Below are 26,736 nucleotides of genomic sequence, written 5' to 3'. Positions count from 1 at the left end.
CAGAAAGCTCTGATTAAGTCCTTGATGTAAAACCAGAGAAAATATGCAGCAAGTCATTTCTGGATGGTAAGTCAACAGCAAAACTCTTGTGTTTCCAGCAGCCATTGTACAGCGCATACATTTATAAAACCAGCTGACCAAATGTGGTGGAGCTCTGCTTGGGTTGCTAGGTAACTTGGCTGGTCTTGGCAGAGGTTGCTAGGTAACGGCGGAGTGCCTGTCAAGTTTGATGCAACAATGAGGTTTTTGAAATTTTCCAGGCACAAAAAAAAATTAAGCTGAATTTTTACTGGTCTAAAAAACAGTTAAATTCTTTAACTTTTTTTAAGTTAAAGAATTTAACTGTTTTTTAGAAAGAGGTAAAACAAAATGGAAGTATAAAAACGTGCAAAATGTTCATTTTACATGCTAGGTTCCCTTTACATTTGTGAAGAAAGCAAAGGGACAACTATAGGGGGCAAATACTTTTTCACTGCAGCAATATTTGTCATATTAGAGCTTGAAAACATTTTTTAAAATATATTGTTGTATTGGCCAAGATTTTCAAGTTTAAATTTTTTACATTTGATTAAAGTGGACAGCATATTGAGCCCATTATTCACTCCCAAGTGTTACCTTTCAAAAGTTGTAACTAAGTCAGTATGAGCCATTAGAAACAAAGTGTTGCCCACTCTTCTTCTAGATGCACAGCGTTTACTGCAGCTGGCTCCAGTTAGAGACAGAAAAAAGCGCAGTAAGAAGGCGGTTAGCTGGTAATATATGATCAGAGGAGCCGTTTCCCTGAGATCCTGCTGACAGCCATGCGAAGCCGGTGCGTCGGAGCGACGCATCAGCCCAGCGCGGCTGAAACATCTCAGCTATGCTGCTGCAGCGCTGCAGGAATGTAAGCTGTGAAGCAGACTTTTATAGCCAAGGTCAGCGCTGAAGTTTCAGGGGCCACTGAGGGGAATGTGTTGGATTTTTGGGGCTTATAGTCATCGCAGCACATTTAACAGTCCCACTATATCAAAGCCTACTTTGTTTACATAATCGTATACAAAGCCTGGTCTTTATTACCTCAAGAAACCACAGCCATCTGTGATTTATATCAGTTTGGGTTTCAGAAAGTCCTTCTGATTAATTTGGGCTTTTATTGGGTTTCTCCACTGAAAGCAGAGGCAGTTAAATTAAACGTAATAGCATTTGACTTGGGAAATCCATAATAAAGGGTTCTGGGTTTGATAAATGGTAGATATGAAAAGAAATCTCCAAACAGTTTCTCTTTTTTTTTGCAGCTGGTCAGATGCAAATATTGACTGCGTTTGGGCCAGAGGCCATCTGTGTGTTTGACAAAGCCCAGCTTGTTTATGAAGCCCACTAAAAACCCTCCAAGGCCACTCTGCTCCCCGGGGATGAATCTGCTACAGTACATCATCCCGGAGAGAAACGCAGAGAGAGGGCGCTCTTTGAAGAGACGGGAGTGAAATACCAGACCGAGGGTGGAGGGTTCAGCTGCGTATCTCCTTTGAGATATCCAGCTGCCTTCTTCCTTCTTGTCCAACCGGCTGCATTGACTCATTTGTTTCCATGTTGAGTCAGAGTGTTTGCGCACAGTCAGCACATTCCTGCTCCGCAGCAACGGATACAGCTCTGCACAAATCATCAAGGGGTGTCTACATTACACTCTCTGAGGTGGAAAACACTTTTTACATACTGTACTGTGTGTAGGTTAAAAGTCCTGAGGAAAAAAAGATGATTAATGGCTTTCTGCGTCATTTAAAATCCCAGGTTGGTTTAATTTGAGCAGAGCATTTCAGTTTAACCCATTTTAGGAAAGAAAATCTTGAATGAATAAATTTATCCATTGCTGTTTTTTCTTTTTTCTCACTCTTGCACTGCACATCAAACTAATTTTAATATGTAACTTAGAAATACAAAACGCTACTTTTAAGCGATAATTTCATAAAGAAGAAAATAGTTATCCAGACCAACAAGCCCATATATAAAGAATAAATGCCCCTTATACTTAATAACGGATTTAGGGCTGTTGTAAATCATTTCAATAATATATTGACTCAACTCTTCCTGTACCTAACTCCATCAACTCTGACTAGCTTTAATTAACGATGATTAGCGTCGTCGTTGGCATGTTTTACCGTGGCGACGGCGCGTTGCGGACCAATGCGAACATGTATATTTGTAATAATGTAAACACTGTTTTTCACCAGGCACAGATCGACGCCGATGTTTGAGCCAGCAGACCTCCGGCCAGCGGACCTCCGGCCAGCGGACCTCCGGCCAGCGGACCTCCGGCCAGCGAGCTCCTCCTCAGAAAGATGCGACATTCAGCTGCAAGGTTTCCAGAAAACCTACAGCCACCAGCAGCCGGTGTTCCTGCAGCAGCAACCAGGTAAGGACAACTTCCCTTACCTTCACGCAGTATGTTGAGCTCCGGAGTAACACTTTGGTTTGCTGCTCTGGTCCTCCAAGAATGTGTCTATCAAGAAGGAAAACTGGTTCCACCAATCGGCAACGGAGCCTTTGAAACTGCTGGCTACTTCACGAACCCATCAGCCTCTGCAGGTAAGACGTCAAATAATCTGACAACTTTACAGTTTATTGTTTTTAGCAATTAAACTAACTACTATGTTGACCTAAACGCCTCTCTCCACAGAGAGAACCTGTTGCAACGAGTAATAAATCAATTAATCGCATAATAAAGTTTAGCAACCTCAATAATTTCCATTTGCATGATTTATCTTTTTCTCTCTCTTTTTCTAACAAAACTGGATGACAAAAGTCTAAAATCTGGTGCTTTGGACTCAACTAGATCCTTTTTTCTGTTGTTTGATTAATTTTGGATATTTAAAATATCTCTTCCGGAGGTGTTGTGTCAGTTGCTACGGCAACGGGTGTAGAATAAAGCCGAGACATAGAGCGAGGAAAAGCAGAATATAAGTGGTTTAAAGTTATTTTACCCATTGCTTATCAGTTTATTTCCCCCCTTGCTGTGGCGCACTGCAGGCGCTGTAATTATTAAACCTTCAATCAATAAACAATGAACATAATCAATCGTTTGTTTGTAGAATGTGGAGATATTCATAACAATCATCAAAAAGGATGAAACATTTCATAAAGTCTAGTTAGTTTGTTAAAATTTATCAAGCTAATTCTAACAGCAGGAATTATGTAATATTAAAATTATTGGCCAACATAAAAGAGATTTGCTTAGTCCTCTCTTGCCTATTGACAGAAACCAAACTGTTTATAGATTTATATCCAGGGAGAATAATACATACTTTACACATTAAAACATTAGCTTTGATTTAAGCCACAGTTTATGGAAATCGGGTAAAAATAAGGGCGCTATGATGATTTTGTGACAGATTCCTGCTCATATTGGAGCAGTCTGGTTTTGCGGACAATGACTCACAGTAATGGCGCCTGCTGGAGCGCGTCGCTAGCGTTAGCGGCTAATAGTCGATGTCCAAACCAGTAATATAAAATCCTCCAACCGCTAAAATCTGACGCAACTTCATTGTGTTTACTTTTTGTGAAGCAAGAAGTTGCGCCAATGTCTTCTTCAGAGGTTTTGTGTTGCCTCCTTTAGTAGTTCTTGGTGCAGCGCCTCCACTGGCGAGGAGGGGAACGGCTTTCCCACTCGGTTTGGATCGTTTGACTCAGTGCAGTGTGAAAGCGAACTGCAGCAACTGAAAATGTAACAAATGTTGCAATTTTGGTGCCCAAACGAACCGAGTATATTGGACTCTCAGGTGTGAAAGCATACACAAAAAAAAAAAGAGTTTCCTGTTCTGCTTCTCTCAGGGTTCGACTTGCTGCAGGACATGCAAGGCCAAGCCGAAGACAACTACTCCTCGTCTCCGTGTCCAGAAGACAGCTTCCTGTTTCAGAGTGGAGGTGTGGACCGCTGCCTCAGTCAGATCTACTCCATCTACCTGGATTCATGATGAAAACCCGAACACGTCGTCAGTAAAGACCGAACGAAACGCAGCATGAAGGATCATTAATCTACTGTACAATGTGCTGCAGTTCCAGCAGGAACTTATCATTATCGCTCTTCTTTAATGGCTCAAACACAACTGGAGACAGAAGGAAACTTTCAGGCAAACTGACCGGAACGGCACATCTGGTAACCACATCCAGATGTAAGAAGCAGTGAACTTTGTATTGACAGAAGCGTTTGTGATCTGGATGAAGCGAGTACTTGCTCCGTAATCGTCCTCCGACTCTCTCTACGATGCCGAACCCAAACTATTGTGAATGTTTCTGGTTGCACAACAAACTGCAGAGAAGCGCAGTTTTCTCTCCAGCTGGGGTGAATAACTGACAGTCAGCAGATGATAGCAGGAAATAGAGACTATTTATGGAGACGAGAGAAATTTATTACTAAAATACACGGCAAAAAACAAGTATTTTACGTCCAGTTTATAGTACAAATATCTTAATTCAGTTGAAATAAAGCAAAACTATCTGACAAGTAATTTTTCAGAAAGATATAGAAGCTTGTTTATGATCAATAATTCCGTAGTACTGACTAAAAAGTATAATTATAATGAGAAATTTTAATGTGTAATACAGAGAAAATATTTTGTTCCATCACTGAAAAAAGAAAACTGGTGATCCAACTCAAAACAATGAGTTGATTTGTTTCAAGCAATCAAATTAAGTTTATCCAAGTAAATATATTAACTTTGTTAAGCTGTGAACATAAATTATGTATCTGAATTAATTTGACAAAATTAATTCGGATACATATAACAAATTAATCAAATTTTTTAAAATTGGACCTTCATTTTCTTTTCTTAGTCCACTGGCAGATTATTTCACTTACAATATAACGTTTTCATCAATATTAAGGAATTATTTATTTAAAACAAGCTCCTATGTATTTCTGAAAAGTAACTTGCAAGTTAGTTTTTTCTTATTTCAACATACCAAGATATTTGCACTAGAATCTAGACCAAATATACTTGGTACGATGTTGTGTTTTTGCAGTGACGTTAAACACCGGCCTATTTAAAACACAACATTCCTTCAGCAATCAATAATATTAAATTTCCCATCGAAGTTCAATTTAAAAAAAAAAGTCAGGAAAGAGGCAGAGAGGTGAAAACAAAAATATCTTCCTTAAAGGAGCAGTATCCTGTAAAATCAACTTTTTTGACTTTACAGCGTGTTATAATTTTATTCCCTCACCAAAAACAAACCTGGACTGTCGCTTTAATTCTTCCACACATGTTTGAGAAATCCTTCAACCATTCAGCTGTGCAAAACGCCTGGGTGGACCTAGCTCCGCCTTCGAGACGCAGCTCCTCCCCCTCTCAGCTCCTACAGACTAGCCAACAGCAATTAGCGAACACCTGGTGGAACGGCGCATCTGCTGAGCTCATCATACGAGCCACTTCTCAGTAAAACGTTATTAAAGGGTTAATAGAGGAGCCATGTCGTGATGACTTCCTGAAGGCGGAGTTTCAGAAAGAGCAGGAGCTTCTTAAAGAGACAGAGGCCCAATTTCAAGGCGTTCAGTTGTCCTGAATGCCAACTGAAGGTAACAGTTGTGCCATTTTATGGCACTATGTGCCTGGATGTGCCTTTAAGATTTTGCAAAAAAAAAAAAAAGTGGTTAAAAAAGCAAATTAATCGCGGCACGGACCCATCAGTGGTTGTGAGCGTTCGCTACTTATTTAGCTCATGCGTTTGTTTTTTCTTTTGGAAAAGCCACAAACCACTGCGAGCGAGAGAAAAAAAACGCTTTTCTGCTAAATTGAAGAAGTTATTTCAAATTTCGCCATTTCCATCAACCTTTTCTAATTCAAAATTGAAAGACATTAACGGGAACACGGTTTATGAGAGAAGGCAAACATATACTGAGTGAAAATTAAAAATAAACACAGAAACAAAGTTATGTAAGAGAAATAAATACAAAAACACAAGAAACTGAAGACAAGAATAAACTAGGAAACTAAAAACAAAGTAATAAACACTGGCTTCAGTATTTTTAGAGCAATAATAATGAAGCCAAATATGGTGAGACCTGATCAGCATTAGAAACACAGACATGAATAAACAAACTTGCCACGTTTATTTTGGGTATTTCAGGATTCCTAAAGAGCTTCGAAAAGATAGAATATGAAATATAGAAAACCTCAATACGCCTGGAAAATGATTATTATTTTTACTTAACCGCATCGAACCAGACAGAAATTACAGATAATGACAGACTCATACAAAAATTAAAATGGACCACCTCGCGTCTTTTCAAGGCGGTTTTAAATTGGATCTGCTTCTTAAACTTTTTCCAAAAGTAAATGCCAGAGAATTGTTAGTCCAACTTTGGGGGATTTTTTACAGGGAAAATAAAGATATCACAGATAACAAACTGTGATTTAAAGACTCTGCATTAGAAATGATCAAGTCCAGATCTGACATGTCGGAGTCCCAAAGATAAGAAAATAGAGCTGATCCAAAATGTTGCTGATGTCAAGAAGAGCAGTGAAATTTGAAATGAAATGTTTTGCAGAACATGCAGATGATAAAAACCAAAGAAGATACTCAAGTGTCCAAAAAGAGGGAAAAAATGTGATTTGAAAAAATGTGGAAGTCTGGAAACGTATTGAATTTTTAGGTGGAAATTTGTAAAAAGCCTGTTCTTTTTTTTTTAACTCTGCAGATCTTTTAGTCTCTGGTTGGTCTGATAAAAAGAGAAGTTTAGTTGGATTTAAACCCCTACACATTTAAAGTGACATTTCTACAAAGGCATTAAGAGCCTTTCTATAAAACCCTTCTATATAGAAAAAAGCAGGAGGAAATTTCTCCCACAAAAAACTAAAAATAGTCAAAGATTTTCCAGAAAAATCTCAGAAATTGACTTTGCTAGAAAAATATAAAATAATTTTTGACATTGTTTTAGTAAATTTTCTATATACAAATTGGAATTTCTGAGTTTCAAAAGCTGAAAATGTTCAACTTTTCAAATTTCCAAGTTTTTTCTGGAAAATTTCAGAATTTTTTTATAGCAGATTTCAAACATTTCAAACTCAGAAATGTTTGTTTTTTTCTATCAAATTTATGAGATTCTGCTTGAAATTCCAGCTTTTTCTATGAAACTTCTGAGTTTGAAAACTCAAAAATTTCTGTTTTTTTCTAGAAATTTTCTAACTTAACATTTCAAACTCATAAATTTCCCAGTTTGTTCTCAAAAATATCAGATTTTTTTTCAAAAGCTCTGCATTTTCTTCCAGGAAATTTTTGAATTTTCAAACCGAAATGTTCCAAGTTTTTTTCTAGAACATTTTTGGGATTAAAATTTTTGGAGTTTTTCTAGAAAACTTTCAAATTTTGAAACCCAGAAATTTTCTAATTCTTTCTAGAAAATGTCCAATATTGTTTTGGTGGAAATTTCCTCCTTTTGTTCCTGTCTTTCTACAATGACCCTCATACATTTCTGAATTAGCATCCAAGTTGACGTGTTAAAACTCACCTGCTTGTGTCCAGAACTGAAACTGCACCAGGCGTCATCGCTGCCCCCTAGTCTCTGAGTGAATGTACAGAAATTCTCCTTAAACTGTAAAGAAAGAAAATGTGCAGTTAAAGAGAACAAAACAAACTTACTCTAAAGAAAACTTTATTTCTAAAGTTATATGTCTCCTCATTGTTTAGTAGGCTGCCTTTAATGTGTTTTATATACAGTCAGTTAAAGGTGGGAGCTGTTTACAGTAAACTCTGCACTCTTTACATTTACATAAAACTCTATAAAACTGACAACCAGGAAATGTTTACACTAATTTTGTAGCAGATCAGAAGTGTCTCATTATCACTGATTGTTGTATAAACTGTATAAACATTATTTTGTCTTTTACAAATAAATAAAAACTGTATTTGTTCATTTTTATGGATTTTGTCATAATCGGTATCATATCTGCCAGGTTGAATAGGTCTGCAATATTTAGACCAAATCAGCCGGTTTAGTGAGCGGATGGCGCCATCTGGCGGCGGAAACGTTTAAAAGCCAGAAACGACTGAGCGTTTGTGCCCAAATATGGGCATCGATTCCTTCTCTGAACCGTTGATTAGATGTAAATGTCCATTTGATTCGCCTTCGGTGAAGATAAAGTAGATAATTTTATTTTTACATGATTAATCTCACCTTCAGCGATTTTTCACATGTTACATTTTCAGGGTAACTTTTGCCAAAAGTTTCCATAAACCTTTAATTTTTAAAGCATATCTACACTTTATATTATTATATACTAAAAACCGTTAGCTAAAGAGAAATCTTCAAATTTGGAACACGTTTTTTTTTTTCTGAGTTTGAAAAATCATAATTTGCTAGAAAAAAAATCTTGAAGCTTTAAGGTTAATCTCATGAGTTTGAGAAACAACTTGGGAATTTCAGTGTTTCAAAATTACATTATTTTTTTTTTTACATCTTCAAAGGTTGAAGAATTTTCCAACTTTTGAACTATTTTCTTCAAGAATTTCCTTGATTAACCTAAAAATGTTTTTTACATTTGTTTCTAGCAAATTTACAACTTTTAAAACTCAGAAATGTTCACATTTTTTTCTAATAATCTAAACAAACTGGGTTTTTTTTATTATTATTTTAAAATTATCTTTCTGGCCATAAGCAACTCAGTGATCTTTCCCCCTGTTATCAGAATAAGACACAAGGTGTCCCTCAAGTCTCTGTATTAGAGTCCATGCTTTTATATAATTATAAAATTCTAAATTTTATATTTTACAATTTTATAAAAAGTGTTCTGCAAGGGTAGGATCATTTTGTTTGTTTGGTTTGCACAATATAACCCTGTTGAATTGGTGTCTTCTTATAAATATCTTGGTATTTGAAAAGATTTTTGTTTTACTTAAAAGACATTTTTTGTGTGTTACAAGTGAAAAAGTCTGCCAGTGGAACTACTCACTTTTTAAAACAATGTTAAGGAATTATAGACTTAAAACCAGCTCTTAGATCTTGCTGTAATGCACAAAAGCATCTTAAAATCATTGTAGATGAAAAAAAATAAAGTACATTTCTACCAAAATTTTGAGATTAATCTCAGAACATTTTGAGGAAAAACTTGGAAATTTCTGATTTTGAAATATCAAAAATTTTCAAGAAAAACCCCCAGACATTTTCAGATTAATCTCGGAAATTTTTGAGGAAAAAAAAAAAAGTTGGAATTTATTTTAGTTTTAAGTTAAAAAATGTTCTATTTTTTTAAACTTTTCAAACTGAAATTTCCAAAATTTTTCGATTAATCTAAAAAATTTCAGATATTTTTCAAGTATATTTTTAAAATTTTTCAAATTAAGAAATTTTAATATGATGTTTTGGTATAAACTTACTCTTTTCCCCCTATTTATGGTCATATTAGGCTATCATAGAATTATGACTTGTAATAATTCTATTACAAGTTGTGTATGTGTATTAAGACATTTGCACTGGAAACTAAACAAAAATACTTTGTAGTATTTTGTGATTTTAAACCGTTGCAGTTGTGTTCCCATCCACCAGGTGGCGCTTCGTCACCACTAGGCTGCCGTTGACTTTGCGTAAACTTTGCCCGGAGTTCTTCCAGAATCAAACCAGTCGAGCAGAATGAGTTAAAAAGCGACGTAAAGGCTCTTTTAGAGGACAAACCTTATCAGCGCTCCCTCCCAGACAAATGATCAGTCCCACTCAGAAAAGGACGCCGAGTTTCCACTTTCCGCCCGGAGGAGACACACCCACGGAGCGGCAGAGCGAGGAGTCGATGGGATGCTGAGAGGAGACGGACGGTGTGATTGAACCCGCCGTCATTACCGTTTCAGAGGCTGCGACCTGATGGAGACAGCAGGTAAGAAAACGTCTCACCTTTTATTCACTCTGACCGCCATAAATAAACATTTTATGGGGATTTATGCGCCTGTCACACCAGTTTGGCCTAATAAACAGCTTGAATTAGATACATTAAAACCTCTTTCACCGACTTACAGGTTAATGTTAGCTAAAGAACTGAAATCAAATCTTAGGAGACACGGAGGTAAAACGGGTAATTAGGACTTTAGGGGAAACTTTCTACTTTCTGAGGTGAATGTGGGCACTTTATAGGCGCGCCTTTCTTACAGATTACATCATTTACACATTAAAAACAGAAAACTTTGACTAGAAATAAGAATAAAATAAAAATAATAAGTGTTACACCTTCATTTTGGCGCCCCCTCTAACACAACGCCCCTATGAAGGGTCATTATAGAAAGGGGGGAAAAACGGAGTAAATTACAGCCAAAAGATGCAAATTTGACCATTTTCAAAAGTTGGAAATATTCTGAGTCTCAAATGTCAATTTTTTTAAACATTTGAAATAAAAAAATCAAGTATATTCTAGAAAATTTCTGAGATTTTTTTGGATTAAATATACACTTTTTTTTTTTTTTTTTTTTTACAAAGGCCGTAACATGGCACCATTTTATTAAATTTTTTTAGATTAATCTCAGAAATTTGCTACAAAAAACATGAAAATTTCAAAATTTTAAATTTGGGGATTTTTGACTTTTGGAAACTTTGAGCTTCAAAAGTAAAATATTTTCAATTTTTTAAACTCAGAAATGTTTTTTCAAGAAAATTTCTCAGATTAGTCTAAATTTTTCTGAAATTTGTCCTAGGAAATTTTTTACTTCTCAGACATTTTTATGTTTTTTCCAAGAACATTTCTGAGAATATTCTCAAAATTTTGTCAGAAATGTCCTTTTTATTCTTCCGTATAATATTCCTAATATGCAGTTGTATATCATGCAGATCCACTTGTTTTGCCACTGGCCCACTTACAGTAAAATTTATTCCCACTTCTCCAAACTTAAAATGTGTCTTTATGCCTTGAAATTCAAACCTTTTGGACATTAGAAGCACAGGAGACATGCCTTGGATGTTTCCAGATTCGTCCTGATGAAAGGATGCATGAATCCGTTTGGCTGCCAAAGAGGAAGCAGCGGCTCACATTGTTAGAGGGTGAGATCATCCTGGTTTAAACCCTCGCTCTCGCTCTCAGACATCCAGAAGGTCAGCCTGTGGAATCCAGTTCGCCGCGGTGAAATCACCTCGTCGTTTTCTGTGTTTACGCCGAAGGTTTGATACAGCTGCAGCCTGTCCTCCACTTATCCGACTTAGGCGGAGTTTGACGTCTCGGTTATCCTCACTGAAGAATGCAAAGACTTTTGAACCGTTGTAAGAGTCGCTTGGACGGAGCTGTGAACGATTCTCTGCAAAAACACAAAATATTGCCAACTATTTTTCTCTAGTTTCCAGAGGAAACATCTTAGTACGCTTGAAATAAGGAAGTCTGTCGCAATAAATCAATTAATCGCAAGATAGATAAAAACAAGTTCAATAATTTCCATTTGCATAATTTATTATTTTCTTCTTTTTCTACCAAAAACTGGATGATAAAAGTCTTAATTGGCCTCAACTAGCCTTTTTTTAAAGGACAATTGTGTTTATAGAGACTTCAAAATGAATTTAATTTGTTGTTTCTTTTGTTTTATTTATTTATTTAGGATATTTTTATGTTTTCCAGTTCCAGTATTAAATGTTCAAATTAATCTAAAGTTTACTGACCTTTAAAAATATGTTCTTGAATTATTATTGCCTTTTTATATTACTAGAAAATTGTTTCGAGACAACAATATTATCATTTATTGCAATAATGCCTGGGATAATTTAAAGAACAATTTGTTATAGTGAGAATCTCCCAGTGGAACTAGAGCGTTTTCATCAATATAAAGGACTTTTTTAATTAAATAAAGCTCCTATATCTTACAGTAAAGTTACTTGTAAGACAGTTTTGTTTTATTTCATGTGTAGTAACATATTTGCATTAGGAAGTAGACAGAAATACTTGGTGAGATTTTGTATTTTCCCAGTGTTGAACCAAAACTTTCAAATTTAAGCAAATGACCAACTGGACGCCAACACTTTTCCTGTTCCGCATCCGTCTGTCTGATTATTATCAGCTGAAAATGAAACCTAACAGCATGCAAATAACCGCAGAGGAAAAAGACATGCAGGAACACGGAGAACCACAGGGTGAAATTCAAAATCCTCAAAAATGTGCAGCGGAAAAAGATCTGAGCTTTCCTGAATTTGAATAAAAGCAGGTAAATGTTCATCCAGTTACAAACACAGTGGGAGGAAGATGGAGTAAGTAGTAATTGTTGGTTGATGATGACAATGATCTACTGCTGGTCTCTCCTTATATAGGGTTGCCAGATCTGACTGATAGTTTCCAAACAGAAAGTAAAACCCAAAAATCAACAAAACACCCCAAACCAAATCTCAACCTGTAATGAAACTCATGTTCAAAGAGCCACAAAGGAGCAGAATAAACAATAATATTGTTGTTTTGAGACCATTTTCAAGTAGAATAATGGTAAATGCATTTTCCAAGACCAATAAACTTTAAATCCTAATGAACATTCAACACTGGAACTGGAAAACATTTTAAATATCCAAAGTAAATAAATAAAACAAAAGAAAGAACAAGTAAAATGATTTTTGAAGCCTTTGTAAACAAAATTGTTTTGGTAGAGAAAGACTATAAATCATGCAAATGGAAATTATTGAGTTTTAAATTATTATGCAGTTAATTGATTTATTGCAGCATGTTTAGGCACCATATTTATATATATATATATATATATATAATTTATTTAATTTTTTATATTTATCTACCAAATATAAATTTATTGAGTTTTAAATTATTATGCAGTTAATTGATTTATTGCAGCATGTTTAGGCACCATATTTATATATATATATATATAATTTATTTAATTTTTTATATTTATCTACCAAATATAAATTTATTGAGTTTTAAGACTATATTTGTCTGATAGGACATAGACTATTTCAACACTTCTGATTCTGAGAGGTAAAAAAAAATCATAATTAGAAAAAAAAAGTTAGAATTTTGAGGAGAAAAAAAATCTTAATTCTTACCATAAAGTCTGAAGTTTGAGATTAAAGTCAAAACTCTGAGATTATAGTCAGAATTCCTAGATTGGTGTTTGAATTTTGAGGGGAAAAAAGTCAAAATTCAGAGATTAAAGTCTGAATTTTGAAATCCAAATCACAATTCCGAGAAAAAGTTTAAATTCAGAGATTAAAGTTACCTCTTCCATATAGTAGTGAACACAAAATCTGATTTAATATTTTCAAATAACATTAGATTGACTAAAAATATAAATTTAGGTTCAAACTGTGGTATTTTTAACACTTAAATGAAAAGAATAACACAAATAAATAACATGATTACACCCATTTCCTGTCACCTTAAATGTTATTTCTGCTTTGGGAGATAGTCAGATGAAAACAGTTGGCAGAAGCCGATGATTTGGAGACATAAATAAACTAATTACTGGTGACCTGAGGTGCAGAGCGGGGCTGCCTCAGCCTGACTGTGGGGAACATAAACAAGGCTAAATAACACCCTGAATAACTCGTGTGTGAAGCAAACAGGAAGCAGGAAAGGCTGTTTGTTTGAACAGTGATGATGCAAGATGGCCTCCTGTAACTGAGACAACATTCAGTTTCTCAAATAATGACCAAGACGATTATATTCTGTTTCTTAAAGAATTAACTACAGGGGATCCGCACTGCTTTGTACAGTTTTACTCACCAACTCAGGCCTGAAAACTTCCTGACCTGCAGAATGAGGAAATCCCTGAAACGGAATCTGTCAGACGGCATGAAGGCGGCTAAACGACAGGGCCGGTCAGAACCTTTTTGGGGCCCTGAGCAGATTTTCACTTGGGGCCCCCATATACCAACATGTCAACAATAAATGCTTCATCATTCCTGAGTAAATACAAGTGCTAAATGATAACAGAAGTTATGCTAATTATGCTACCATTAGCATCATTTCTAATTAGCTTACATCGTACAAACTTTATGGTAATTAATTTTAACCTTAAAGTAGCAGCAAACTGAAAAATTATATATATATATATATATATATATATATATATATATATATATATATATAGGCTCTTGGAGGCCCTAATCAATAGTAAAAGTATAATTCAAAGCAAAATTTTAAAATTTCAAAGTTAAACAAGTTCCACTGGCAGATTATTTGACTTATAACATGGAAAAAATTTTAAAAAGTTAAATAATTTGCCACTGAACTAGTACTTTTTCATAATACAGTATTAAGAAATTATTGACTTAAAACAAGCTAATATTTCTTGCTGAAAAGTTACTTATAAGTTAGTTTTTGCTAATTTCTAGTGTACTAAGATATTTTTTTCACAAAAAATTAGACCAAAAATGCTTAGTAAGATTTTGCGTTTTTGCAGTGCTTGCTCCTTCAGAAAGAACTTTCAATTTAAAAATTAACATAGAAATCAATTGTTCTTGCAAAAATGTGCATTTTTTTATTACTAGCAGACCAAAAATGAGGAATCAGAAGTAAACTCCAATATTTCCATACTAAACCTGGAATTACTGCACTTATTGTAACATCAGTGTCTTCAGTCAGAAGCTTCTTCAAATTTGCTGTAATCCAGACTGCTACAGGAGACGCTTTCCACCCCCAGCCCTCACCATCTACCAACAACTCTTTGAAGAATCTTGAATAATTACAGTTACAACAACTACTTTTGAACTTAATTTGAGTTGAATTAAACTTACTGCAGGAGCCAGTGGGAATCTTTGACGATAAATAAACGACTAAATAATATCTTTACACGTTGTTTAAGGTCATGTAATTTTCACTGAGGCCTTACAGATATAGATAATGGCTAAAGTTATCGGTAAACAAAGAACGACGTGTTTTTTTGTTGCTTTCTTTTTATCTCTAAAGGTCAGTCATGTTGCTGAAGAAAGCAAAACTTTGATGTAGAGCCGCTGTAAAGTTTTTCAGTTTCCCACGATCTGACCTTTACTTTCTTAATTGAACGCAAAGCCAAGAGATGCCACATAAAAAAGGCAAAAATATTTCTGAGAATATCAGCAGGTCCAGCGAGGCTCTTTAACAAAGGCAGGAAGTGAGGGTCTACGTAGAGAAACTTTACGTGGTTTCTGGGCAGACTGTTGCTGAAAAAGACCTAAATTGACATTTCTTGCTGCAATCTAGTGTTAATTATTTGCTGCAGGGAGTCTGGGATTTATTGGTCCAGCTGTGGCCGACATGCAAGCTGAACTGGCCGACCCAGCAAACATGTGATTTATCAGCCGAAGAAGCGCATATCTGGATGCTAAAGAGATTAGGGCTATGGCTAGCAGACAAAAAGGCAGAGGTTAAGCTATGCTAATCTGTCTTCATTCACTGTATCTGCAGAAAGAAGTTTAAAAAATACAAAAAGAGACACTAAAGTGACGTAAGGACGAAGATTTTGTTGGCCAGTGTTCAGCGGTTCTTTAAAACATCAGTAAAGAACCTAGAAGACAGTTAGGCTATGCTAGTCATAGCATAGCTATCTTTCAATCGTTTTCAAGTCTTTTGTCCACATTTTTGTGCTGACAAGGTATTGTTTTTATTGGAGAGCTAATTAGCATCTCAAGCTAAAATAATTTCCGAACTATGACTCTAAATCCCAGAGGAGTTGAAAAAGAGGCTTCATGAATGCAGGCAGTGAAAATAAGACGTGAAAATGTCTGCAAACAGATGCGCAATTATGTAACTGTACATCTTCGAAAGGCAGAAGTAGAGCCTTCTGCACAACCAACAAGAATGCAGCAAGTAATTTCTGGATGGCAAGTCAACAATAAAACACCTGTCTTTTCCAGCAGCCATTGTACAGCGCTGGAAACGACGCTGGAAAAGACACTGCAGGTTTTACATTGGTAAAACCTGCTGATGCTCTGGGGCGCAGCGTGGGTTGCTAGGTAACAGTCTGGGCTTCGCTGGGGTTGCTAGGTAACAATGCAGTCCCTGCTGATTTGTGATGTTACATTCTGTTGGTTTTAAAACCGCTCATTTTCCAGACACCAAAAAACAGCTGGGTGTTTTTTTTTTTCTTACACTTTTTCTGTTTTTAGAAGCAGTAGAAACCCAAATGGAAGCACAAAGGGTACAAAGTTTGAAGTTGTACGTTTAAAGCAGGTTTAGGTGTCTTAAGAGCCTCTCATCTTAAAAGTAAAAACTGCCAAGACAAGGCAGTTGAACTGTGTTTTTAATATTGTTCCCATCTACTAATACAAGCGAAACCTTCACCCAAGCATCTGTTTCCTCTCCTGCAGCTGCTCCCCAGTGATCCCAGTCGCCATGCCAACTTTTACAACCCTCAAAGCAAACAGGAGTCCTCAGAGAAGCTGCTGAGTCTACCAGCATATCAGCCGCCATCTTGGTCTGTGGGAGGACTGGGAGGCAGGTAGGCTTGAGGAAGAAGCAGAGGGATAAAACACTGCAAAACACAATAACTTACCAAGTACTTTTGGTCTAGTTTCTAGTACAAATATCTTAGTACCTATAAAATAAGACAAACTAACTCTGAAGTAACTTTTCAGCAAGATATAGGAGCTTGTTTTAAGTCAATAATTCCTTAATATTGATTTTAAAAAGTACTGGTTTCACTGGCAGACTATTTCCCAAGTTATAAGTGAAATAATATATCAGTGAAACTTGTACCTTTTCATCAAAATTAGGGAGTTATTAATTTAAAACAAGCTCCTATATCTTGCTGAAAAGTTACTTCAGAGTTAGTTTTGCCTTCAAGTGCAGTAAATTAGGATGCAAGTTATCAATTAATAAGTTAATCTCACGTTGATTGATTTTGTTGATGGACTAGCGATTAATTGATAAGCGGCCGATTTTCTTAAAAAAACAGTTTTCTCTTGTAGCAAGAGATTCGACATACTTATGAAATATAACAAAACGGGAAGCTGTCAGGCTTCTGAATACATAAAGAAAGATTAAAATAAGTGAACACTTACGCATTCCCCCATGTTTTGTTCAGGACGGCAGAATTCACCTGTCACTCTGTTTCAACGAACTGGACAGAAACTGCTGTTAAATTATTAAACTGAACCGAATAAACAGCATTTTGCGTCCCTCAGCAGACTATATTTGGGTGATCCTCTTCGGCGATCCCTCCGCCATCTTTTTTCTTAAAACTGGCTCGCTTCAGGATGACCAGCGGCGCCCTCTGGTGGGTGGAGGCCAAACTACAACACTGAAAAAAGGTCTAAGTGGCCGTTGTTAGTTAATCTTTTGGAACTAATTTTAATCTAATACAGTATTAAAGCTACAGGATGTAACTTTTACTAAAAAACAGTTGTTGTTTTTTTACATATTTGCTAAATTGCTAATTATGTCGTGACATAAAAATAATCAGACATACAGTCAGATTCAACCAATCAGAGTCAAGAGGAGGGTCTTAGCGCTGGTTCATCACGAATGCTAACACTAGTTAGCCTGACCACAGCTGACTGCGGATTAATGGTTTTCCTGGAACTGTAAGTTATTTATCAGCCATTTGCACATTGAGCAGCATTGATTGACCGTGTTAAGACCCTCCTCCTGGCTCTGATTGGTTGTTTTTGAGCAGGAGTGTTGCATTTCTTCAGATGGGAATAGTATCTCAGGAAGGAGGTGGAGTAGATCAATCTTTATACAGATTATGTACTGTTATGACATGCTGACAGTTTTAACAAATTGTAAAAGTTACGTACTGCAACGGACATCTAGCTAGCAGGCCCAGTACTAAGATATTTGCACTAGAAGCTAAACCCAAAATAGTTGGTATGGTTTTTTGCAGTGGAGGAGCTGATGAATTAATTTTCCCTGTGATTTTTGTTGCAGAGATGGTTCTCCGCTGGACTCTCCTGATGTTGGCCTTGCTGTTGAAGACCGGTCCGGTTCATGGATGCAATTGTCCAGCAGCTACCGTCTTGTCCCAGTTTCCCTCTGAGGTTCCCGCTGATGCCTGCTGCTTGAACTTCTCTGGCTCTGCCTTCAATCATGTGCGCTGGTCTGTGTTTACCAACGGCACCAACGTACAAACTCTGGATCTCTCCAACTGCAACATTAGCCTTATTATTGTCAGCGGAAAGCAGGCCTCTTCACTGCGGAGAGTTTTCCTTGATGGGAACCAACTGAGAGAGTTGCCAGAGCACTTCCTGGCGGACCAGCCCTGTCTGACTGAGCTGGACCTGAGTCAGAACCAACTCCAGGAGATTCCCAAAGGCTTCCTTCAGGACTCTGATCGCCTCCAGAGGCTGGACCTGCAGGGGAACCAGCTGCGCTCCCTCCCTGGTGATTTATTCCAGATTCCCAGTCTTCATGAACTGGGGCTGGATGGGAACCGGTGGGAATGCTCCTGTTTGTTCCTGGAAGGGTTGGAGGCCAGCAGGCAGGCCAACAGGACGGCCCGGCTGGAGGATCTCATGGGGAACCTGACATGCTTCTTTCCTCGACACCTCGCCGGCAGAACGGTGTGGTCGCTACGCATCAGCGACGTCTGTCGCCTGGCCGGCCTTACGGCGCTCTTCATCGTCCTGCCTCTCCTCATTCTTTCCGCCTTGCTGCTCTGCTGGTGCTGTGGGAGGAAGAAGAAGAAAAAGGAAACTCTCACTTTCAGCTCCTCCAAAAAGAGGGCCCCCAACTTTGGCTGCAGCAACCACAAGCACCACAACAGGCAGCAGGATCCAGGAGCCGAGCCGAGCAGAGCTGCCGACTGCAGGACGGAGGGGATCCTGAAGAACCAGCTGCTGCTCCGCCCGGCTTCGGGTCTCCTGGGCAGCACCAGGGACATCTACGAGGAGGTGGAGATCAAGCTGAGCTCAGCAGAGTCTCTTCCCGGCTCCTCGGAGGGGAGGCAGGGTCCCCAGGAGCCCGACAGGGCCAGCAAGATGGAGCTGGACACGGTCAGCGTGACAGAAGTGATGAAAGACTCGGCGGACAGAGAAAAGGTCTATCTGACTCAGTCCACTGAGTACTACAGCCTGGTGCCGGGCATCGAGCTGGAAGACTCGGACCACGGGGAATATGAGAACATAAACCTGTCATGACATAGAGATATGGTGGAAGGTGACCTATTATGCTTCAATGAACGGGTTAGGATTGGACCAAACATGTTCACTACATTTTTTCCAAAATCATTCTTAGATATTGAGATTTTAGTCTAGTCAGGTCCACCAACCCAACATTTACAATCGCTTGTGAAGATGGCTGCAAACAGATGCACAATTTTACAACCGTACGGCTTTGAAAAGCATTAAGTGCAGCCTCCTGCTTTACCAACAAAGAGGCAACAAGTGGTTTCTGGATAGTAAGTCGCCAACAAAACACTTGTTTTACCTCAGCAGCCATTGTACATACAGCCATAAAACCAGCTAACCAAGACGTGCTGGACCTCCATTTGGGTTGCTAGGTAACTACATGGGCTTCACTGAGGTTGCTAGGTAACAGGCAGTGGCTTCTAAATTGTAACTTTACATTCGTTAGGTTTTTGAAACATCTACTTTTCCCAACACCAAAAAATATAAACTTTTTGCCATAAAACTGTTTCTTTTTTTTAAGCGCTTTTTAAGCACTTGGGTCTCCACTGTTCAAGTGAAGGAATAAAAACACATTTCCAGCAGCCATTGTACAGCACATATTGTGGTAAAGCCAGCTGACCAAACATACTCGAGCTCAGCTTTGGGCCACTAGGTGACAAGCTGGGATTCACTGGGGTTGCTAAGTGACGGCGCAGTTCCCGTCGATTGTGATTCAACATCTGGAAGGTTTTTGAAACGGCTCATTTTTTTAACATTAACTTATAGCCAAAAACATGTTTGTTTTTAGAAGCAGTAGAGACCAAATGGAACTATAAAAACGTGCAAAAAGTTAATTTTGCATAATAGATCCCCTTTAAGTTTACAGATGGCCTTTCAATCAATCATGGGCATTAATGCCACATTAACTTTGTACTTTTAACAGATTGAAACACAGTAATGCACCTCTCACTAATATTTGGATACCTCAGTCTCAGTGTGTATCTTTATCACACACTTTTTATGGATTTCTAATACACTGGTTAGTTTCTTGCCACAGCAAATATGTCAGATTACAGTTTGATTCAAAACACAGATTTTTTTTTATCACAATGATATTATCCAATTGTGTTTTACTGTTATTTTTTGTAATTACCTGCCTTAGGACAAAGAATGAAATTTAGCTACCGTGCTAATTTCTGCATATTTAAATGGCTGTAAATTGAGGCAAAGTTAATTAATGTGCACTTTCCTAATCAAATGAATACAGAATTTAAAAAACAAAAAGAATTAGAAAAAGTCCTAAGATTTTTTCGAACAACACTATGAAACATCAGTCATGGTGGTGGCATCATGCTTGATTAGCTGGTAGCGGCGCTACAGCATCGCATAAATAAAGAAGAAGCTAAACTACCTTGAACTTCTTTAACTTCAAATCAACAGCTACAAGTTTTAAACATGGATATAGTTGAATGTAGCTACAGGAAATTCCTAGTTTCAAAAAAATACCAGCTAACAAAAATGCTTTAGCATTAGCACTAGCTTAAACATATAGCTATTCCAACAGCAAAGAAGATGTTGTTGTTCTAGTTGAAGCTAATATCAATGTTGTAAACTCTGTAATAAAGATGGATAAAAACAAAAGTGTACATTATTTATTCCTGTTTATGTACCAGCTAGCATTAGCAGTGCAGCACAGCTAGCTGAGCGACAGGTAGTCATAAAACCTTTGCTTTAAAACTGTTTCTCATAGTGTTTGAGCAGATAAACAGTAAATGTTTTCAGCACTCTTCATAATAACTGTTTTTTTATTATGTAATCTGATGTTAAATGGAAGAATGAAGAATGGCAGAATGAAAACTGACCAAAAAAAAAAAGTCATATCAGCTCCTGAATCGATGTTGCAGTGAGCAGTAAATGGTTTTTTTTTGTTTTTTTACTGGAGCTTTATCTTTAACAATATAATTTAACCATTAAAAACTCAGAATGAAAAGATGGTGCATTTTTTACAATCCTGATCATATCCGACACTGATGAAGTAGAATTAGAAGTAAATATTTTTATTTTTTCGTAATTTAACTCAGATCGTGGTCTGCTGAGATATACATGTTTTTGGCTGTATTTAAATATTTTGAGTTGTTTTGTACTTAATTAAATAAACAACTAATTTGTCAGCGGGTTTAAAGTTCAATGAAGGATTATTGTTTACCAAAAACAAACTAAAGTGCAACAACTCAGTTTTTCTATGATTTACATTCTCAGCTGTAAAGATTTTGGTCTATTTGCCCTATAAAATAAAAACATTTTTGTTAATTTTATAATTATTTTTAAGTGTTCTATTGTTTTAATAAAATGTATGCATTGAATTTAATTTTGTTAAAAGAGACAAATTTTCCTGTTTCACTACATTCTAATCCTCCAAGGTATGAGCTTTATTTTTTTAAGGAGGGCTCTTTATTTTTTGCCCCTATTTTTAAAAATGACTCAATAGGGAGGAATATTTTTACCTTTCATGAAAGTTTGATGCTTTTCTTCAACATGAAAATAAAACAAAGCTGTGATTATTTAATTTTACAATAAAAAACATGTTTTTATATATTTATAGAGCTTTACAATTGTATTTTTTTCCTCAAGAATAAAGTTCTTTTTTGTACTTTAAATAGTTATTTTGTGGAACCAGTTAACCCAGTAGGGTTTAAAAATGGGTGGTAGCCCAGGGCGGCATGACAAGAAACACAAGCACCAGATAAAAACATATAAAATAAAATATTCTCTGTATTACAACCTGATCAGGACCATCAATTATTCAGCTTTCGCTCTACAGCTATTAATTTATACAATACATTCAGATCGATAAGTATTCTGGGAAAAACATTCAGAACCCTGGTTAGGGTTTTAAAAAACAACAATGGCGTTTAATTCTCATATAGTGTCTTTGTTTTGCAGACAGCTCTGTTGTTTATGTTTGGGCAAAATAAACTGAGAAACTGAAAATGATTCATAACTTTAGTTTTTTAGACATTTCAAGCATTGAGAAAGTTTCTCTACTTTCTTAGATCAGAGCTGTGATATTTTTGTTTCTATGTTCAGATGTTACATTTCTTTTTTATTATTTAATAGAGAGACAGTTTTTGAATGTGTTACACAAAAACTGAGTGTAGTTCAACCTCTGAAGTATCACAATGCAAGAGGAAATGATTTAATCTGGATCTTTTCCCTGTGGGACATACAGAACAGAGGAACTAAAAATAAAAAGGAAAAATGTTTTTTAAGATCACAAATGCCTGTGTTTACATTTAAAATCCTTTAAAGAGCATTTATATACATTATGTTTGTCACATTACTGCAGGAAACCTTGAGAAAGTAGTGCTTGATTGGGAAATTGAAGTATTTTTCTAACAATACAGACTGAATACTTTGTAAGCTTATTATTATTTCACCAAATTTAAATGTATAATCAGAGGTGGATAGAGTCACCATGAATTGTACTTAAGTAAGAGTAGCACTACTTCAACATATTTTTACTCAAGTAAAAGTAAAGAGTAGTTGTCTAAAACTCAAGTAAGTGTAAAAAGTTTTTTGGTAAAGTACTGAGTAACTGATCAAATTATCAATCATTTAATATTTAAAATTAGGCGGACCAAAATATAAAGTTTGGTTGTAATTTTTGTATTTTTGTTACAAGTAACAAAAAATAACAAAATCAGGCAAAATAGAGATGTTTCCAAATTAGTTTCTTTCACTGAAAAACTTATGACACTTTAACCAAAACTGCAGGTGTGTGTCTATGTCCGATGGACTTTTGGTTAAAACATGTTTGATTTTCATTCAGTGGGTAGAAAATCCAGAAATTTTACTCAGGTAAGAATAAAAATGCTTCATAATAAAGTTACTCAAGTAAAAGTGAAAAGTACAACGTAGCAAAAGTTCTCCTAAAAGGACATTTAAAGAAAGAAATGTCCGTTTCCTTTTAAGTTAAGTAAGTATAATTGAGTAAGTGTATACACAACCTGTACAACAGATAATAGATTTCCTTTTAGAGTTGCTCAGCTTTGAGTAAAGCCTTAGAAAGTCTCACAACAGAGCTGGAAAAGGCCAGAGATGTTGGGGCTTAAGTGGCCGTGAATGCTGGTTTGAGATCAAAATCAGTCCGAGTCGCTTCAGTCAGCAGGAGAGCACACCTGGCTGCCACACAATACACAAGGCCCAACATCCAGGTCACGGTAAAAGTGCACGACACAGACACTCGATTGTTATCTGCGATGTGGAAAACAGACTCTCACACTTTATACCTCTGCAAGCTAATTGGCTTGAGCGAGGGAGACGGATGGTGCAGCGAGGGTGGGACTTCCTGGAATTGAAAGAGCTGAGGAGGATTTTCCAGGCGGGTTCACACATATTTTCCATTCAAGCTTTGTTGAAGGACAGCTGAGAAAAAATGTCTGTCTTTTAAAAAATTTGATCAGAATTCTTCTATAGCATTTTCTGGCAGTTTTACATTCTTAGTGAATTACCGTCATCAACTGGACGGAGATGTAATACAGAAATGTATTTTATCCTATAGATCTTCTATCCTTAAAAATAACATACATACTTTAACACTCACACACACACACACACACACTAAATCCTCTCAACCACGCAGCTGCTCATCCAAACTCACTGGCGCCCCTAGTGGGCGGGGCTTGATCCTTTTAAACCCCTTCCAGCCAATCAACTGCAGGAGAAAACACAACAATTAATCAGGTAATTAATAAGGTCCTCATTCACAAAAGTGCCAGGGACACATCACGCACATATTTTAGATAAATGTAATCATATGCAGTGTTGAATGAGTAATTTTGCTGTGTTTTGTATATAACAGCAAATTTCTATTGCTATGCATTTTTAGCCATGTTTAACTTTACAATTGTTAGCTGCTGCTACCTGCTGGTAAGTGCTGTTAACAGCTCATTATGAGATTTTGCTATATATATATATATATATATATATATATATATACAGGGATGGGTCCCTTTGACAAATAAATCGATTCATGTGTCAAAGGTTTCTTCCTGTAGCTCTTCTGTGCTTTCCAGTATTTTTTCAACAATATTAAAGAATTATTGACTTAAAACAGGCCAGGTCTTGCTGAAAAGTTACTTGTAAGTTAGTTTTGTCTTATTTCAAGCGTACTGAGATATTTGCAGTAGGAATAATACCAAAATTCCTGGCAACATTTTGTGCTTTTGCCCTGTTTTTATTGTTTGCCGTCACATGTTAGCCAATGAAAGGTAAACAATTGCAGTTACTCAAACATACCTGTTGATAATATGCATGAAGTAGGTCATTTTATTTTATTTTGAAAAGCTTAAAATAAATTAGAGCACTGCAAAATTGTTTACCAACCTGCCTTACTAGCAAAACATGTTAGATATTTTACTTTTTTTTTAAAAATCTTTCATTATTGAAGCCTTCTTCTTTGAAATGATAAATAAAGGGATGCAGGTCTGCAAATCCAGAGCATGTCTGCAGGTTTTCACTCTGCAGAGCTTTTCTTTCCCTGTGGCCCCTCGGCTTTTTAGCCCCGACAAGGACTCAGGCCAACGCCGTCTACCTGAAATCCCACTCTTCCTCCGTCTCCGGTTTCATTCACCGTGGGAAGTTGTAATTACAGCATTGGGTTACAGAAGTGATCGAAAAGGGACTTGGGGATGTGTCCCATTAGGACCACAAGTAAGCCAGTGTGTGAAGTGACAGGAGGGAGACCAGAGAGGTAAACATTTTGCTGGTTCTAGAAACAATCTAACAATCTAAATTGAACCAGTTATTATGGTTCTCTAAGATGAAAACAATGAAATTCTGGAGAAAAATTGTACTCGAATAACACTAATAAACATACTTTAACTCAAGTAAAAGTAAAAAGTAGCCGTCCAGAAAATTACTGAAGAGTAAAAGAATTTGGTAAAAAGGCAATTCAAGTACTGAGTAACTAATCAAAACATCCATCATTTGATATTTAAAAATTGTATCACCAGGCAGAGCAAAATATTAAATTAGGAAATTTTGTAATGTTAAAAAATAAAAATGAAAAATAACTAAACCAGGCAAAAGAGAAAAAAACAGTTTCTTTTGAGTTTAAACTCGTGAAACTTTAACATAAACAGCAGTTGTGTGTCTGTCTGGTTATTTGTTTGGGGGTAAAACAAGTTTGTTCATTATTCAATGAAGTTACTCGCAGTGGGTAGAACATCCAAAAATCTTACACAAAGAGGATGTATCATGCAAAATTCACATTTTGCACATTTTTGTTCTTCCATTTAGGTTTCTACTGCTTCTAAAAACAGTCAAACGCTTAAAAGAAAAGACCCAATCAGTTTGTGGCAAGGATTAATGTTTTTTGGTGTCTGGAAAATGAGCCGTTTCAAAAACCTTAAGAATGTAACATCACAAATAAGCAGGTTCTGTGCCGTTACCTAGCAACCCCAGCCTGTATTAAGGAAGAATAATTAAAAAAATTAACTTTGGACAAAACGTTTGGCTCTCTCTTCCTTAATCCTCCGGGTCCTCAGCGGGCGACGTGCAGGCACAAGGAAACAACAACACTGCGCGTTGACGTCACATAATCACAGAGTTTAATCCCATACAACGCATTAATTAACAACAGAACTGCAGAGGGACAGAGATATACATTTTTACCTTGAGACAGGAAAAATAGAGAAAGAAAAAACAAAGAAAAGGCAAAGACGCGTCTTTGGAGATAGCTGATGCAAAAAAGCAAAATAGTGGCAGCTTTCTGAATTTTTTACTCCTGACACGAAGTCTTATACTAAAGGTGTGTCTTCTCTTTTTAACATATGCACTTAAGGCGTTCCTCTAGTTGACCAACTGGAAGCTACCTTGGACACTCAGAGAAACTTGGAACTCCCCCTAATTTACGCCAAAGATCAAAGACCATTTGCTCTCTGCTAAAAACAAAAGAGCCAACAGCTGCGTCCTGACCCCCTGTGGTTCTACGGTCATTTTGGGTACAGAAAAACCTGAGATAAGATTTCACAGATACCTGTGAAATCCGAAGTCTCTCCCGTTATCTCTTCTTACATAGATTCTCAAAGAGACTTACATCCAGTAATTTTGGTTTAAGGAAATGTTATCTTTATAAACCCCGTTTAGCATAAATCCTGAGCAATTTTCTAATACTAAACAAAACATTTTCATTCAAACAATTTCCATTTGATTCTGATATTGTCACAGATAGTACAATTTTCAAATACATTCATCCTTTGCTAGATTAGTAGTTTTAAATGAGATAATACAATCTTCAGTAAAAACATGGTATTAATACTTAGAAAAATGTCTTAGAAATTAAATGTTAGCGGTTTCAATCTTCTATGTTGTATTAAGTTTCACACCATCCCAGATGTTGGTTTCTGGAAGGCTTTTGATCTGCTGTGAACAGAACAGGCTTCTCTCCCCCAAGCTCCAGTGATTCTGCCCTGCAGGATATGCTAATTTTATGGCCTCGTGTGCTCTGGCCACACAGCGGGAGGCCCCATTGAGAGATCTGCATTTGGCCCCTGTTTGTCTGCATGCTTGCTCATCTGGTTTAATTTTCAATGCTTAACACAAACCTGTTCAAAATAAAGAAATTTGTTCAAAATAAGCGTGTTGAATATACCTTTTACACATGCCGTAAGATTAACTGTATTAAGCACTAAAAATAATCATTTTTCCTCAACACCTATTACATGCACCGTACAATATCTGCTGGAAAAGACAGCCATTGTAAGTGCTTTATTGTCGAC

The 26,736-nt window shown here is 36.6% G+C and overlaps 2 protein-coding genes across 2 annotated transcripts in view; both read left to right on the top strand.

The window, feature by feature from the left end:
* Positions 1 to 4,370, top strand: part of glis1a (GLIS family zinc finger 1a) — a 41,710-nt gene extending 37,340 nt beyond the window's left edge. Inside the window, exons 7-9 of the mRNA XM_028021742.1 lie at positions 2,208 to 2,389; positions 2,470 to 2,562; positions 3,805 to 4,370. Of these exons, the coding sequence (XP_027877543.1) occupies positions 2,208 to 2,389; positions 2,470 to 2,562; positions 3,805 to 3,947 (418 nt within the window). The 3' untranslated portion in view covers positions 3,948 to 4,370. The remainder of the gene's footprint in view (positions 1 to 2,207; positions 2,390 to 2,469; positions 2,563 to 3,804) is intronic.
* A 5,047-nt stretch (positions 4,371 to 9,417) lies between these two features.
* Positions 9,418 to 21,269, top strand: LOC114147243 (vasorin). Its single transcript, XM_028021863.1, has 3 exons — positions 9,418 to 9,836; positions 16,217 to 16,347; positions 17,778 to 21,269. The coding sequence occupies exon 3, from the start codon at positions 17,780 to 17,782 to the stop codon at positions 18,983 to 18,985; it is 1,206 nt and encodes a 401-aa protein (XP_027877664.1). The 5' UTR covers positions 9,418 to 9,836; positions 16,217 to 16,347; positions 17,778 to 17,779; the 3' UTR covers positions 18,986 to 21,269.
* The last annotated feature ends 5,467 nt before the right edge of the window (positions 21,270 to 26,736 follow it).

Source organism: Xiphophorus couchianus, chromosome 6 (assembly GCF_001444195.1).
Source record: "Xiphophorus couchianus chromosome 6, X_couchianus-1.0, whole genome shotgun sequence".
Classification (NCBI taxonomy): domain Eukaryota; kingdom Metazoa; phylum Chordata; class Actinopteri; order Cyprinodontiformes; family Poeciliidae; genus Xiphophorus; species Xiphophorus couchianus.
The sequence above is the reverse complement of the archived record's forward strand: the minus strand, read 5'-3'. Positions and strand labels throughout refer to the sequence as shown.